The sequence below is a fragment of the Eupeodes corollae genome, chromosome 1 (assembly GCF_945859685.1).
Source record: "Eupeodes corollae chromosome 1, idEupCoro1.1, whole genome shotgun sequence".
Taxonomy (NCBI): Eukaryota; Metazoa; Arthropoda; class Insecta; order Diptera; family Syrphidae; genus Eupeodes; species Eupeodes corollae.
Window position 1 is genome coordinate 303,189,012 of NC_079147.1, and position 15,330 is coordinate 303,204,341.

The 15,330-nt window shown below is 30.7% G+C and overlaps 1 protein-coding gene across 1 annotated transcript; it reads right to left on the reverse strand.

Moving 5' to 3' along the window:
• Nucleotides 1-1,310: 1,310 nt before the first annotated feature.
• Nucleotides 1,311-14,780, reverse strand: LOC129942161 (solute carrier family 22 member 3-like). The gene is made up of 6 exons (XM_056050980.1): nt 14,319-14,780; nt 13,989-14,220; nt 13,790-13,893; nt 3,082-3,851; nt 2,840-3,021; nt 1,311-2,751 (listed from the first exon to the last, which is right to left on the reverse strand). The coding sequence occupies exons 1-6, from the start codon at nt 14,564-14,566 to the stop codon at nt 2,575-2,577; spliced, it is 1,713 nt and encodes a 570-aa protein (XP_055906955.1). The 5' UTR covers nt 14,567-14,780; the 3' UTR covers nt 1,311-2,574.
• Between the last annotated feature and the right edge of the window lie 550 nt (nt 14,781-15,330).

A 15,330-nucleotide genomic window follows, 5' to 3' on the forward strand; every position in this document is an offset into this window, starting at 1 on the left:
AAATAAAATCAAAGTGCCGACAGTATATTTGTATCTATTTTATTCTTTTTACATTTTGTTTGTTTTGTTAAAAATTTTTTTTTTACATTTTTTATTTATTTTTATTGAACTTTTCATAAATTTCAATTGTCTTAAATTAAACTTACAAGCCCTTTTCATTTCAACTGAAACATGAGCTGCGAAATAAATTCTAAATTTAGGTTTAATTAAATATTAAATGATGAAATATTTTGTTGGCACTAAAGCGCCTAACTGTATACATTAAGTGTTCTTAGAAATTAAAGAATAAAGTAAAATATTACTGTTGTTAGATAAAAATAAATCAATGAAAAATGAATAAATCCTTGAGGTGTCCAGGCCCGGTTGTCTGTTTGTTGGGCTGTTAGTAGCGGTGGTAAGCTGACTCCGTGTCAGCGTAATATTGAAGATCACCTTCTTCGATGGTGGGATCAATTTCCTCGTTCAGTATATCCATAGGACACAGATATCTGGGTTCAGGGTGAAGTTTCTGAGAGTTCACTCTTCTAATTAGCTCGTTTTGGTGGTTATTCAGGCCTCCTGTGATCTTTCTGGCTGTTTGGAACAGATACTTGTTCAAGGGGATTATTTTGGCTTCGTCGTAGACTCTTTTGTTGCTGAAGTGTCTGTGCTTCTGGAAGTTGAAGCAGAGTCCAGTGCACCTCCGTAGGATTTTCCTTCAAAAACGAGAAGTTCCTTCATGGCTGTCTTTGAAATTGTAAATCACACCGGGAAGTTGTAGACGATGATGAGACGTTACAATTGCTTGTAAATTAGCAATTAGGTTGGATGGCTGAGTCCCGTTCTTCTTTTGAGGAACGGTTTAAGGCGGTGCAGTGCCAAATTAGCCTTTCTTAAGACAGCTCTCGAGTAGGGGTTGAATTGAATAACCAGATATTAGGCATTTCTTTTTGCTGGTATCACTGATTCATCTAAAAGTGAGATAGCAATGCTTCTGCACCTTGTCACTGATCGACCTCTACCGTTGTTGAACCTTCGGAAGCAGACTAGTTCCGATTTCGTGGTATTGATTCTTATTCCCCATTTCTTCTAGAAGTGAAACAGTCTGCTAAGATGGGTAAAAATTGAATATCGATTCAAATATCTTTTCAAAAACTTGAAATTTAGGCTTCAAACTTATTTTATCTTACAAGAAATATTGTTTTCAACTTTCGATAAAATTTTGAAAAAATGAACAGGTTTCTTACAAAAAATAAAACTCTAAAAAAACAATACTAAAACTTGGTAAAAATTTATTTTCCACTCAAACAGCTTTTCAAAAATTCAAAATATTGGCTTCAAACTTATTTTATTTCACAGAAAATATTGTTTTCGATATTCAGTAATTTTTATAAAAAAAATTCCAACAGTCCGTTTTTTCATAAAAAATAAAATCTACAAAAAATAGTACGCAAATTTGGTAAAAATTGATACGAGTACATATAGACAAACTTTTAAGCAAGACAAATCGACAGACGGGATGGGAAGTTATCAATGTGGGTCGCATCCCAGCCTCTTTTTTTAAGGTTTGGGGGTTTGGGGTATTTAAAATTCTCGATGTCAAAATTTGTTGACACAAAATTCTATATGAATACAAAGTTGAATATTCAAAATTATTTTTAAAGTACAGAATACTAACATATGTTTGTATGTCACAGTTTTTAGAATGAACATTAAGAAGTTGTTGGTTTTAAGATTTTGAGTGACTTTTTTCATGAAAATAGTTGCACCTAAAGGAAAAGGTAGAGGCAGTGGGGTGCTTTTCTGCAAGTGTACAAGTTGAATGTTATAAGATTCTCCCCAACCAAGACCTGGAATACAGAGCCTTAATACATCACTTTCGATTGATTGCGGTTCATTGACGATTTCTTGGCAAATGTCATAATCGCCCAGCAAACGGGGCCAAGTCTCTTGTGATTAACTTCAATTTAGCTCCAGCTCATCTTCAACTCAATAAGGAACAAAAAGTCAGCAGGTGTAGATCCTATTACCAATGTAAACTAAAAACTGAAACAAAACGTCCAGCAATGGAAGAGAATTTTGTTCTGGGCTTTGTAGGCTAGGGCCCAAAGGGATACTTGCAAGAATTGTCGCACGATGGTCATCGTTGATCTCCACGGGCAGAGATTAACGAGCAAAAGTGTAGAGAAGTACCTCGGGATCTGGTTAGGTCAGTATTTATATTTTTACAGACATATAAATTCTGCGCCAGATTAGCCTTTGGTCTGACGAAATGGATGTTTTACAGCAGTTGGCTTCCATACTACTGCTCTTTGAAGATTAAATGAAGATTAAATTAGTTAACAAAAATATGTACAATTTTCGGTGATTGACAAAACTGTTTCCAGTCAAAAAAATTACAATAATTGTTTAACAAAGTCTTAAAACTACTTTAATTACTTAAAAGTTAACTTACATTAAATGAGCTTATTTAAATAACTTAAAATATAGTTAGGTAATATATTCACATGTAAATATGTATATGTTTTTAAGGAATCTAAGTTAACATAAATCTATATAAACAAATGTTTATAATATTAATAATATCATGGACAGCTACGTGTTTCCTGTTTCAACCTCCTTAGCTTTTTTTTTCTGTCCAATTTCTTCAGCTTCGAGCATTGTTGTAGGTAAAATGACATCAGTTGTTTCGGGAAATAGTAATGCCATGAATCCAGAAATGAGTGCACATGCCGAGAAAAGAATCGCAGGCGAGGGTTCATAATACTTTGCCTTTAAAAAAATAGAATTAGTTATCATCAATTATCAAAACTTTTCGATGTGTTCCAAAATTCTTAGTACTAAAGTACTCCTTACTTACCATAAGAGGTGTCTGTGGCGCCACCATCGAGCCAATCCGCCCAAACATCGAACAAAATGACAACAAACTATTTCGAACATTTGTTGGAAATATTTCCGAAGTGTAAAAATACAAAACTTGAAACGATGCAGCTATTGCCATTTTTCCAAGAAGGAACAGTGTCAATTGAATGCCATACATACCTTCAAATTAAAAAAACTTGTAACGAAACACATTTCAAGACTTAAAAATGTATAACTTACCAACTGGAAGAAATATCGTAGCTCCAATGCAAATTCCACACACTACAAGATATCCAAACAAGGAATATCGTCTGCCAAATCGATCCATTGTTAGAAACGGTATTAAAAATCCTGGAATCTCAACCAAGGAGATGTATATGAAATTATCATATTTGTTGCCTCCAAGTGAAACAGCATTCAAACTCAGTCCATAGTAGACTAGAACATGTGTGAACCAACAAAGAGCACAATTGACAATCCGCCAGAAAAGTGTTTTGAAGGCTTCTTTAATTGGAAACTTTCCTTCATCAGCTTGAGCTAACTTGAACTTATTTGCCAAAAGAAGTTTTTCAATACTATGATCGGATAGTTTGCGCTTGTTAACTTTTGCTACTTTCTGAAGAACTTTTGTGGCTTTTTCTTCTTCACCTTGTGACAATAACCATCGAACACTTTCAGGAAGAATCCACAGGAAGGCAATGTGGGCCAATGCAGGAATGTATAGTATTCGGAGGATAGTTCGCCAATTTGGATAGTATTTAGCGACCACTGCAAGTAGCACCTCACCAATGGCATAGAATATTGTAATAATCGAACAGGCCGGAACTCGTACCTTTGGACCGACAAGTTCTAGGGAGAGGATAAATACTGTTGCGTACAGAGTGCTGCCACAAACATTGTCAAGGAACTCAAACGCCAGGAACATGTAATAGTCCGTTGAGAAGGAGCGAATAATTCCCATCACTGCACTCAGAAAACCTCCCACTGCCAACATGGTTCGGCGGCCATACCTAAAAAAATACAAAAATTGTCATTTTAAGATTTCAAATTTGTAACTTAAATTAAATGCACATCTTCGTACAACTAACTTGCTCCTGTAACAAAAAAGAAAAGGTACAACAAATATTTACCTATATTTTCAGATTTAGAAACATTCTTGTAAAATAAGTTAATAATTTTATTTACGCTATATTGAGGTTTATAAATTTAAAAAAATAACAAAAATCAAACCAAAATTTAGACATTTTTGATTACTAAATGTTACTTTAAGGAACTCGTTTAAAAAATGTGTTGGGGACGGAATCTCGAAAACCAAAATAGAAAAAAAACTTAAAATCCTAAAGTCAGTTATCCATAGAAATAACGAAAACTCTTAAATTAAATAACTAGAAACCTCTTAAACCCGAAATTGAATTCCCGAAAAACTATATATAGTTCAAATTTTGAGATTCTGTTGATCTCACCTTAAAAATACTACGTGGGGATCGATTCATTGAAGAAAAAGAAGTCAGCAGTGGTCGATGGTATATCCAACATTGTACTACGACATTTACCGCAGGAAGCTGTGGACATTTATACCACTCTGTTCAACAACGTTCTGAAAAATGTATATTATCCGGTCCGTTGGAAAACAGCTATGGTACATCCTCTCCCGAAAAAAGAAAAAGGACAACTCCAATCCGGCGAATCTCCGGTCGATGAGTCTTCTGCCAAGTATCAGTAAGCTCTGTCCAAGTCGGCTGAGAATAACAAAATAATTCCGGATAATCAGTTCGGCTTTAAGGCTGGACATGACACGATTCATGCTGCGTCTAAGCTTGTTTCTGATATCTAATAGAACAAATTTAAAAGGCAATGTATGGGTGCTTGTCTGGTTGACTTGGAGAAGGCCTTCGACACCGTATAGTTAGAGGGTTTGTATCTAAAGGTAAACAGACTCGGTATAAGTAAGCCACTGTTGTATATTATGCTTTATGACATACTTAATGGCGGACGGTTTATTGTAAAAATTGGCAATGTCAAATCTACCAAAATCTTTAATATTAAAAATGGTCTTCAACAGGGAGCGATTAACTTGCCGATCTTATTCATTATTTACACCAGTGATCTAATAGCAATCCTAAATCTGATACAGAACGGCCCCAAAAATTGAGGTTATCAAGACACTTTTGCATGGTGACTTGCACAAGATTCAGAAATATTGCGATGACTGGAAGTTGAAAATCAACATTCAGAAATGCGAAACTATTCTGTTAAGGACTACGCCGTATATGGAGCCTCTAAGTGTAGCCTAAAAGTGTAGTAAAGTACCTTGGCATCTGGTTGGATCAGTACTTGTATTTCGACAGACATATGAGGGGAGCCTTTTCTCTGACAAAACGGTTATTTCTTAGCAGCCGTCTTGACAGCAGGGTGAAGGTGATTTGCTACATGACCATTATCCGGCCGATGATTGCCTATGAGAGCCCGGTATGGGTCAACGTTGCCCCATCTGAAATGGAAAAGATTCGGGTGTTTGAGAAACAATGTCTGCAACGTCGCCTTGGATTACACAGAACGCCAGAGTCGGAGTACAAACATTACTATTCCAACCAGGTTCTATAGAACAGAGCCAACATAAACAGAATAGATAATTTGTTGCTGAAGCTTAGTAGGTGTCACATTGCGAGAGCGATGTCGTCGACTAACAGCTTAATTTTTGGAGCTAACTACCCCAACAATGAGTACTACGAAAGTGCACGTTCAAGTGGCAACATTCCATCCGAAGCTTTTCTTTATTTAGACAATCGAGTGTTGATATGGGATAGGGAGGTGGCTCCGCTAATCTACCACGTCGGCCGTAAAACAGTAGTTAGGCGACTCCTTTACAGTCGAGATGTCCTCGCACTGGACGGAGCCGAGCGCCTTCAGTAGGACTGTTTCCGATAGGGACCGAAGAGATAGGGTGAAGCAGGAGAACCAGTTTTGGTGGCTTGAAATTGAGAATGTCATTTAGAGTTGTCTAGGGCGTTTGGGCTTGGCCGGCTTACATAGGTTTAAGGATTAGGTTAGGGACAGTCAGGGTGGCACCAGTGTGGCTGTTCTAGTTTTTAAGTAGTTTTAAGTAATTTTAAGTACTTTTATTGGTTTTGGTTAGTTTAAAGTAGATTTAGTATTATAATTTAATTTAATTTATAATAATTTAAGCATAATGGGTTTCGGTTTTCTTTTTTTTTTATTCAGTTTTAAGTTTTATATAAAATAAAAAACAATGATAAAGATACCAACTTTTTTTATTAATTTATTTTGGTTTTAGATCAAGTTCTCGTTATTTAGTACTAAACTTGTTCTTAGGACGAAAGCAGTAGTTATAAGATAATGGATTGACTTAGAACACCCGCATAGTGCCAGTAAGATATTTTTTTTTTAAGTTTTTGAAATTTAAGCTATTTTTTTAAGAATTTTTGTTTAGCTTTAAGATAGTTTTAAGATTTTTATAAAATAATTAAAAAAAATACTACGTGGAGAAAAACTGAAATAATGTGTGAAATATCATGCAATTCATTTTTGGGTTTTGGATCTTGTGAATGATTTATTTGTTGTATTTTAGATTTTCGCGATTTTAGAATTTTGTTAATCAAACACTTCTGGGTTTAAACAAAGCAAAAAACGTAGTTGTTTAGTTATTATAAAAATTCAAAAAACAGATATTTGGATGCAGATTTTGTCTTAGATGCATTCTAATGGGCAAATTTTATCTTAAATGAAAACAAACTACTTAATTGAAAAATCGTTTACCAAGCTACACGCAATAAGTGCACGTTTTCCACTTGTAAGTTTAAAATTAAACTAAACCACTTATCTTATAGATGCTTGTTCTTAAGTGGCTTTACTTCTCAGAAACACTTTCGAATTATCGCACTACTAACTTAAATTAAAACAAGCGACTTAAACAATTCAATAAGATCAAATAATAAGTAGGTATACGAAACACGAGTCATTTAAAAATACTTTTGCTTGCAATCATTGTTCTTAGTTTATTGTTTGCAATAAAATAATGAGAAAAAATAGGTATACTCGTATTTTTTAGCTTCCCATAGAAGCATAATTCGTAACATTGACATTGACATTGGTAGAGTGTCAGTTAGATCAGAGCTTACGGATTAAACTCTTAATTAAAATATTTCCTGAACAAAAATACAGCGAGGTGTGATAAAAAAATCGTAAACAAAATAAAACGTTTTCAAAGGATTAACTTCTCGTGAATCTGTATCTCGTCTTATACAAATAATTTCTATCACAATTTGTTTTTAGTGCCGATTAAAAAGGATGTTTAGTCAAGGTAAATTACAACATAGTTGTATGATGATTTTTAAAAGTGAACATTTTTTCTTTTAGATACAATTAAAACCATTTTAGTATATGACTAACTTTTCGTAGATTCTCATTAAAATGACTATTCATTTGATTTGAATTTGAATGTTTTCGTGGTTTTTAAAAATACGCTTTGGAGTTAGTTTTTAATGAAGATTTCGCATCCCAACTTTCATTTAAACTATCTTTTCCCTAGAAATATATTTATATTTTATCAATATATTTCAAAAACTTGATATAATAGCTCTTTCTAAACGACTGATTCGTTACTTAAGATATTATTTGAAATGAATATTGAAGATAGATTTTCAAAACCTTTACGAATTTTATTGATTTTTTAAAAACCCGATATGTTAGAGTGATTTTCAAGTTGGATTTGAATAAAGGCCATCAAAACCCATAGGAAAGTGAAATTTCCCATCAGTGTTATTTTAAGATGTTTCTTAATTTTGAAGAATTTAATTCAAAAACGAATGACGCTTTTCGGTTTAGTATAAAAGTTTTAGAACGAATGAAAAATGAATTAAGAAAATTTAAAAAGACGGTTACAAGTCTTCTTTAAAGCAATTGTGTTCTGTTTAATAAATAGATTCAATATTTACCCGTACTTCGTGAATGTAGAATGCTTTACCTTTATTCCTTTTTTTTATGAGAATGCTATATTTATTTATCAAAATATATTCTATTATTTACTTTAACACAAGTTATCATTTAAATAATTTCGTTAAGTAAACAATAATAAACTGAAGTTTTAACTGATTTTTGTCAAGATATTCTGGATTTTGGTAGAACTGACAATTTTATTTTTCTAAAATGTTTAGCAAAATGGAAACAAATGGTTTTTGGAAGATGACATTAGTCTAAGGTCAATATTTTTATTCGTGTTCTCAAGACATTTGAGTACAAAATCTGTTTTGAATCGAATTTGTTTTATTAACATCCCATAGGAAGTTATTGAAATAGGTCTGATTTGTGGAATTGAAAGTTTTGACATTTCTTGATGTTCGAAGGTCCCTAGAATCTAAATAAATGATTTTTAGAGAGATGGCTGTAAGTGAGTGTGTACGTTCGGAAAGCTTTTTTTGTCGTCCATATCTCAAGAACCTGTGAAGAAATTGACTTCAAATGCATTTTGTTGTACAGATAATAATGCAGAAAGATGCAAAAAAGATTAGCGACTTAAATTTTATATTATATATTGTGACATGATACCAAACTTTTTAAGTTTTGCAAAAAAATCAATCAACTGTTCTTTTACTCGTATAATTCAAAAATACTGAAAAGAATAATTGTCAACTCGAATGTTTTACGAAGAAAAACTGATTTATCTCCAAAGTAATTTGATTCAACGAAGAATAACGTTTTTGACAACTGTTTTAATTTTGAGATAAATCGAATTGACATTTTTTAAAACTACTAAATTAAAAACATTGTTAAAAATTGGTAAAAATGTATTTTCGATATAAAGGCTGCGAGCGACCCACACTGATAACTTTCCATCCCGTCTATCTTGCTTAAAAGTTTGTAGGTTTTCGTGTTGGATTAGTTAATTATTCTTAAAAATTTTAAAATTATCAACAATGTTTTTCATATAAAGAAATAGTTTAGTTTGAAAATCTAGTTTTGTTAAATAGATTTTTATTCGAAAACAAATTTTTACCAATTTAAATAGCATTTCTTAATTTTTTACAAATTGGATGAATGAAATAAATTTGAGAGATATCAAGAACCGAACATCAATTTTTACCAAATTTGTGTACTATTTTTTGAACGGACTGGATTTTTATAAAAGAAACTACTGAATATCGTAAACAATATTTTCTGTAAAATAAAAAAGTTTGAAGGCAATATTTTTAATTTTTGAAAAATTATTTGAGATTTTAACCAAGTTTTGGTATTGCTTTTTTAGGCTTTTTTTTGTAAAAAACTTTCAGTTCTCAAAATTTGTCCAAATGTTGAAAACAATATTTATTATAAGTTTAAATTAGTTGGAAGCCATAATCTCAAATTGTTTAAAAGATATTCGTTCGATTTTTCTCAAAATTTTATTAAATATTGACAAAAATATTTTTAAGAAGGTAAAAGTAGTATAAAGAATCTCAACGTTTTGAAAAGATATTTGAGTAACGTTTTTTTAGGTTTTTATTTTTTATAAAAAACTGTCAGTTTGATTTAACTAAAATTTAACCAGATGTTTTGGAGATGAAATCATATTTTATTCGTAAAATTTTCGAGGTGACAAGTTTTTTTTCAGTTTTTAACTTCCCGTAGGAAGTTATTGTAATGGGTCCTATTTGTCAAATTAAAAATTTTGACATTTCTCGACGTTTCAAGGTCCCTAGAGTCGAAATAAAAGATTTTTAGAAAGATGTCTGTGCGTGCGTGTGTACGTACGTTCGTACGTCCGTACGTCCGTACGTCCGTACGTTCGCGACGTTTTTTTCGTCGTCCATAGCTCAAGAATCAGAAGAGATATCGACTTAAAATAAATTTTGTTATACAGATAATAAGGCAGAAAAATGCAGAAAGGGCTCTCAAGAAAATTGCATGGGTGGTTTTTTTACCATAGCAGTTTAAAAAAAAGTTGAAAATTTTAGTTAACGGTAAATATCTTACGAACCAAAAACGCCAGAGACTTGAATTAAATTTAATATAATAAACCGTAACGTAATCTCAAAGAAGTATATTTTTTGAAAAAAATTTATCTAACGGTTTTTTTTCTAAATCAAAAAAACTGAAAAAAAAAATTTGTCACCTCCTAAATTTAACGACTTACATATGATTTCATCTCCAAAACAATTTTGAGCAACAGAGAATAATGTTTTTGAAATCTGATAAAATTTTGAGAAAAATCGAATTGACAGTTTTTTTTATAAAAAATAAAAATCTAAAAAAAACATTCCTCAAAATTCGTAAAAATTAAATATCGATTCAAATATCTTTTCAATAACTTGAAATTTAGCCTTCAAGCTTATTTTATCTTATAAGAAATATTGTTTTCAACATTTCGTAAATTTTTGAGAAAAATCGAATTGACGAATTGTTTTACAAAAAATAAAACCTAAAAAAAAATTAATAAAAGTTGGTAAAAATTGATTTTCGACTAAAATATCTTTTCAAAACTTTGAGATATTGGCTTTAATTTACTTTTATCTTTCAAAAAATATTGTTGTCAACATTCAGTAAAATTTTGAACAAAATCGAATTGACAGTTTTTTTTATAAAAAAATTAAAAACCGAACAAAAATTAACAAAAGTTGGTAAAAATTGAATATGGATTCAGATATCTTTTAAAAAACTTGAAAGTTAGACTTCAAACTTATTTTATCTTATAAGAAATATTGCTTCAAGCATTCTGAAAGATGTTGAGAAAAATCGAATTGACAGTTTTTTTTACAAAAAATAAAAACCTTAAAAAAAAATGTATAAAAGTTTGTAAAAATTGATTTTCGACTCAAATATCTTTTCACAAATTGTAGATATTGGCTTTTAACTACTTTTATCTTTCAAAAAATATTGTTGTTAACATTTAGTATAATGTTAAAAAAAATCGAATTGATAGTTTTAGTACAAAAAATTAAATACCTAAAAAAAATTAAAAAAAAGTTGGTAAAAATTGAATATGGATTCAGATATCTTTTAAAAAACTTGAAAGTTAGACTTCAAACTTATTTTATCTTATAAGAAATATTGCTTCAAGCATTCTGAAAGATGTTGAGAAAAATCGAATTGACAGTTTTTTTTACAAAAAATAAAAACCTTAAAAAAAAATGTATAAAAGTTTGTAAAAATTGATTTTCGACTAAAATATCTTTTCAAAACTTTGAGATATTGGCTTTAATTTACTTTTATCTTTCAAAAAATATTGTTGTCAACATTCAGTAAAATTTTGAACAAAATCGAATTGACAGTTTTTTTTATAAAAAAATTAAAAACCGAACAAAAATTAACAAAAGTTGGTAAAAATTGAATATGGATTCAGATATCTTTTAAAAAACTTGAAAGTTAGACTTCAAACTTATTTTATCTTATAAGAAATATTGCTTCAAGCATTCTGAAAGATGTTGAGAAAAATCGAATTGACAGTTTTTTTTACAAAAAATAAAAACCTTAAAAAAAAATGTATAAAAGTTTGTAAAAATTGATTTTCGACTCAAATATCTTTTCAAAAATTGTAGATATTGGCTTTTAACTACTTTTATCTTTCAAAAAATATTGTTGTTAACATTTAGTAAAATTGATAGTTTTTGTACAAAAAATTAAATACCTAAAAAAAAATTTAAAAAAAGTTGGTAAAAATTGATTTTCGACTCAAATAGCTTTTCAAAACTATAAAATATTGGCTTCAAACTAATTTTATCTTATAGAAAATATTGTTTTCAACATTCGATATAATTTTGAAGAAAATCGAATTGACGGTTTTTTTACAAAAAATAAAACTCTAAAAAAAACAATATTAAATCTTGGTGAAAATTTACTTTCGACTCAAATAGCTTTTCAAAAATTAAAAATATTGGCTTCAAACTTATTTTATTTTACAGAAAATATTGTTTTCGATATTCAGTAATTTGTATATAAAAATCCTACAGTCCGTTTTTTTCATAAAAAATAAAATCTATTAAAAAAAAAACGCAAATTTGGTAAAATTGATACTAGTACATATATACAAACTTTTAAGCAAGACAAATCGACAGACGGGTGGGAAGTTATCAGTGTGGGTCGCATCCCATCCTCTTTTTTTATATATAAAAAGAAACCGTTGATTGTATTTTATATGCTGGTTCGGTATCACGTACAATTTATAATATTTAGTTGAATTCAAGTCTCTAGCGTCATTGGTTCGTGAGATATTTAGGGTTAACCCAAATGTTCTCTTTTTTTTAAAACTATTATTGTAAAAAAAAAAAGCTTACGCAATTTTTTTGAGAGCCCTTTCTGCAACTTTCTGCCTTATTATTTGTATAACAATGTCTCTTCTGGTTCTTGAGCTATGGACGAAAACGAACGTACGTATACACGCATGCACAGACATTTTTTTAAAAATCTTTTATTTCGACTCTAGGGACCTTGAAACGTTGAAAATGTCAAATGTTCAATTTGACAATTAGGACCCATTACAATAATTTCCTATGGAAAGTTTATAAACAAAATTGCCGAATGAGCAACCTGAGGTCCATTAAATATAACTAAACAGTGTTGTTTATGGGCTATTGGAATCATTGGTCCATATTTCTTAAAGCAAACCAGAATGTTTACTTCAATGTTTACGATTTTCGCTCTTTGTTATCTGACTAAGGGCTTAGTAAATTGTGATTTTAACAAAAAGTCACTGCAAGATATTCAGCTAGCAAAAGAATGGGTTTCTTCAGAAATCATTTTGGGAATCACGTAATTTCACATATTCCTTCTTTTAATTTGCTATATCGTTAGTGCAATATTGCACCTTTAAACTATTTTCTCTGGAGATATGTAAAGTGTCAGATCTTGAGGAATAAAATAGCTAAGATTGGCATAATGAAAGCTAACATTACACAAAGCTGTCTAAAACTTGACCTCACGACGTAATTGTGGTAAAAATTTACATTATAACAGTTTCAAAAAGTAAATGCCACGAATTCTTTTAACCGATAATACAAATTTCAAGTTCACTTTCAAATGATAGGTTATATTTATTAATTTATAAAAAAAGCCTCACGATAAATAACCTTTTAAAAAATCTGAATTGAAAATTGAAAACAGAATTTTGTAAACATTTTACCACATACCGACCACTTTATTTTTCGTTTCATAAAATAAGTGTAGGGGCAATATCAATTTTCTCGTAAAATACCTTTGGAAAGTCCTTTCTGCACATTTTGATTTTATTATTTCTTTAATAAAGTTCATTGAATTTGACGTCTCTACTGTCCCTTAAAATATGACCGACGGTAAAACCGTATTCCGAAAGACACACTTACATTTTTTTGAAACTATGGCTTTCGATTTTAGGGACCTTCAATGTCAATACAATAATTTTCAATGCAAAAGTTAAAAATTCATTGCTTGTTTTTTCAGACGAATAGTTTTCAACTTTCAATACGCTTCCCAAAAAGAAACAAATTTTTAATTCACGGCATTATATATTTATCCAGGACAAATAAATATAATGAAATAATTATTTTTGCACCCAAGTGTTAAAAAGTAACTTTCGTTCAGACATTATGAAAATTTAACAATTGCTTTGTTATTTATAAAACTAATTGCTACAAATATCTTATGACATGCACATTATCGTAAAATCTAATTAGGTATATATAGAAACCTGCTGAAATTCACTTTTATACAATTCTACAAAAATCACCGATACTCTTATTTTTTTTTGTATATCAACTAAAACACATTCTTCAAAGTTAATTACCGGAAACAAAATTTGAAAAGCGGTATAACAAGCAAAACGATTTGCTAATTTGCATAAAATTCACAAACTTATTTTAAATGGCACAAACAGAAACGAAAACAAAACGAAAATAAATAAATTATATTGAATAACCGGAATATGATTTCTCTCGGATCTTGAACTAACCATCATCTGGATTTTAATTCCTCGCTCACTCACCTGTCTGCAAAATATCCACCCAATGGTATTCCAATAAATTGTCCAACATTATTGATCGTCCCAACCATCGATAATTTCCATTCGTCCGAGCAATAAATATTAAACTATAAAGATTTATCAATAATTCTATTTTTAGTTAAAATAATGGTTGCACTTTGATCGTCAATCGAACCCCAACGAGCGACGGAACCGAACTTACGTCATTAGCAATGGACACTTCCTTATCACGAAATATAAAATCAATTCCACATTTCTCAGCGTTATTTCGATCGAAATTCTCCGCGTAGCAGAAATCAGCTTGGAAGCTGCTATTGTAGGGCACGTAGCGATTACAATCATCCAAATCACCTCCTGATTTAGTTGGGATTGAAAATTCCGTCCATGGTTCTAGATAAGCACTATCAGGTCCGTCACACTCTGGAACACGACATCTGACCAAATGAACACAAAATAAAATATGAATTTTATGAAGAAGATCATCAAGATCACAGAAATTGCAGAAATTGATTAGAACACAGAATTTTCGAACCTATGAACCACTGTGCTGGCAGTGAAGACGTATGTTACGGAGAATATAGCATTGAAGAGCATAGGAATGCATATTAGAAGGTAATTGATTAATTGGAATTTTCCGAACTGTCCGATTCGAACTAGAATCGCGTCTAAGCTGAAATCTTCTGATTGAAAAGTATTAGGTGCCGTTGTTGGTGTAGAAGATGTTGTCGTTATGGTGGCCGTAGGCGTCCCAGCCGAAGCACTTATTTTAACACCAGTCATGATTGTTTTGGTTCACTTAATCCAATAATTTAATAAACGAGTAGATAGTCTCAAAGTTGTTGGTTTTAATAAAAAGATCGTCTACTTCACAACATTGAGACTCGGAGCACAAGTTGTGCCAGCCGTTATAAGTTCACGACTGAAGTCGCTTAGCGAAATAAGCTGAATAAGTTTGATAAGTTTGAACAAGTTTGTCTTGATACCTCCACCGCCACCACCGGCACCGGACCACATGAAGTTCAGCGCTTTATAGATCAAGCATATTTTTATTTGTTTTTAGTAAAGAAAGGGGCTTGCGACTTTATCTCATGTGTCAGCCCAGTTAATATCAATTTGATCAACAGGTGTGATTTGATTGGATGCTTTTGATTTATCAGAGTAACAACGACGGCGATTTGTCATCATCAAACTAATTTGATATACAAATGTAGTTAATTATTATTGAAATATCAAATAAATTACACGAATTAAGTTATGACTTATTTAATATAAAACCACTGTGAACTTTATTTTATGAATGTTAACAATGTGTAATTGATTTGTGAAATGTTAACGTATTTTGGATACGAGTAATTAAATTTTGATAAACAGTTCGTGGATTAATTTTTATATTTATTATCATGGTTTTATTGCTGTTGTTTGCTGTTTTTACAGCTGTTTTCTTTTTTTGCAATGTTTTTTTTTAATAACCTTTAAGAAAATAAAAATTAAATTTGATAAGGTAAAAATTGGGGCGAATAAATAAATATAGGTTTATCGTATTG

Coding starts and splice junctions, on each gene's coding strand:
- LOC129942161 (XM_056050980.1), bottom strand. CDS start 14,566: ATGACTGGTGTTAAAATAAGTGCTTCGGCTGGGACGCCTACGGCCACC. Junction 14,221..14,318: donor GCCAGCACAGTGGTTCATAG/GTTCGAAAATTC, acceptor TCATTTGGTCAG/ATGTCGTGTTCCAGAGTGTG. Junction 2,752..2,839: donor CGCCACAGACACCTCTTATG/GTAAGTAAGGAG, acceptor ATTTTTTTAAAG/GCAAAGTATTATGAACCCTC.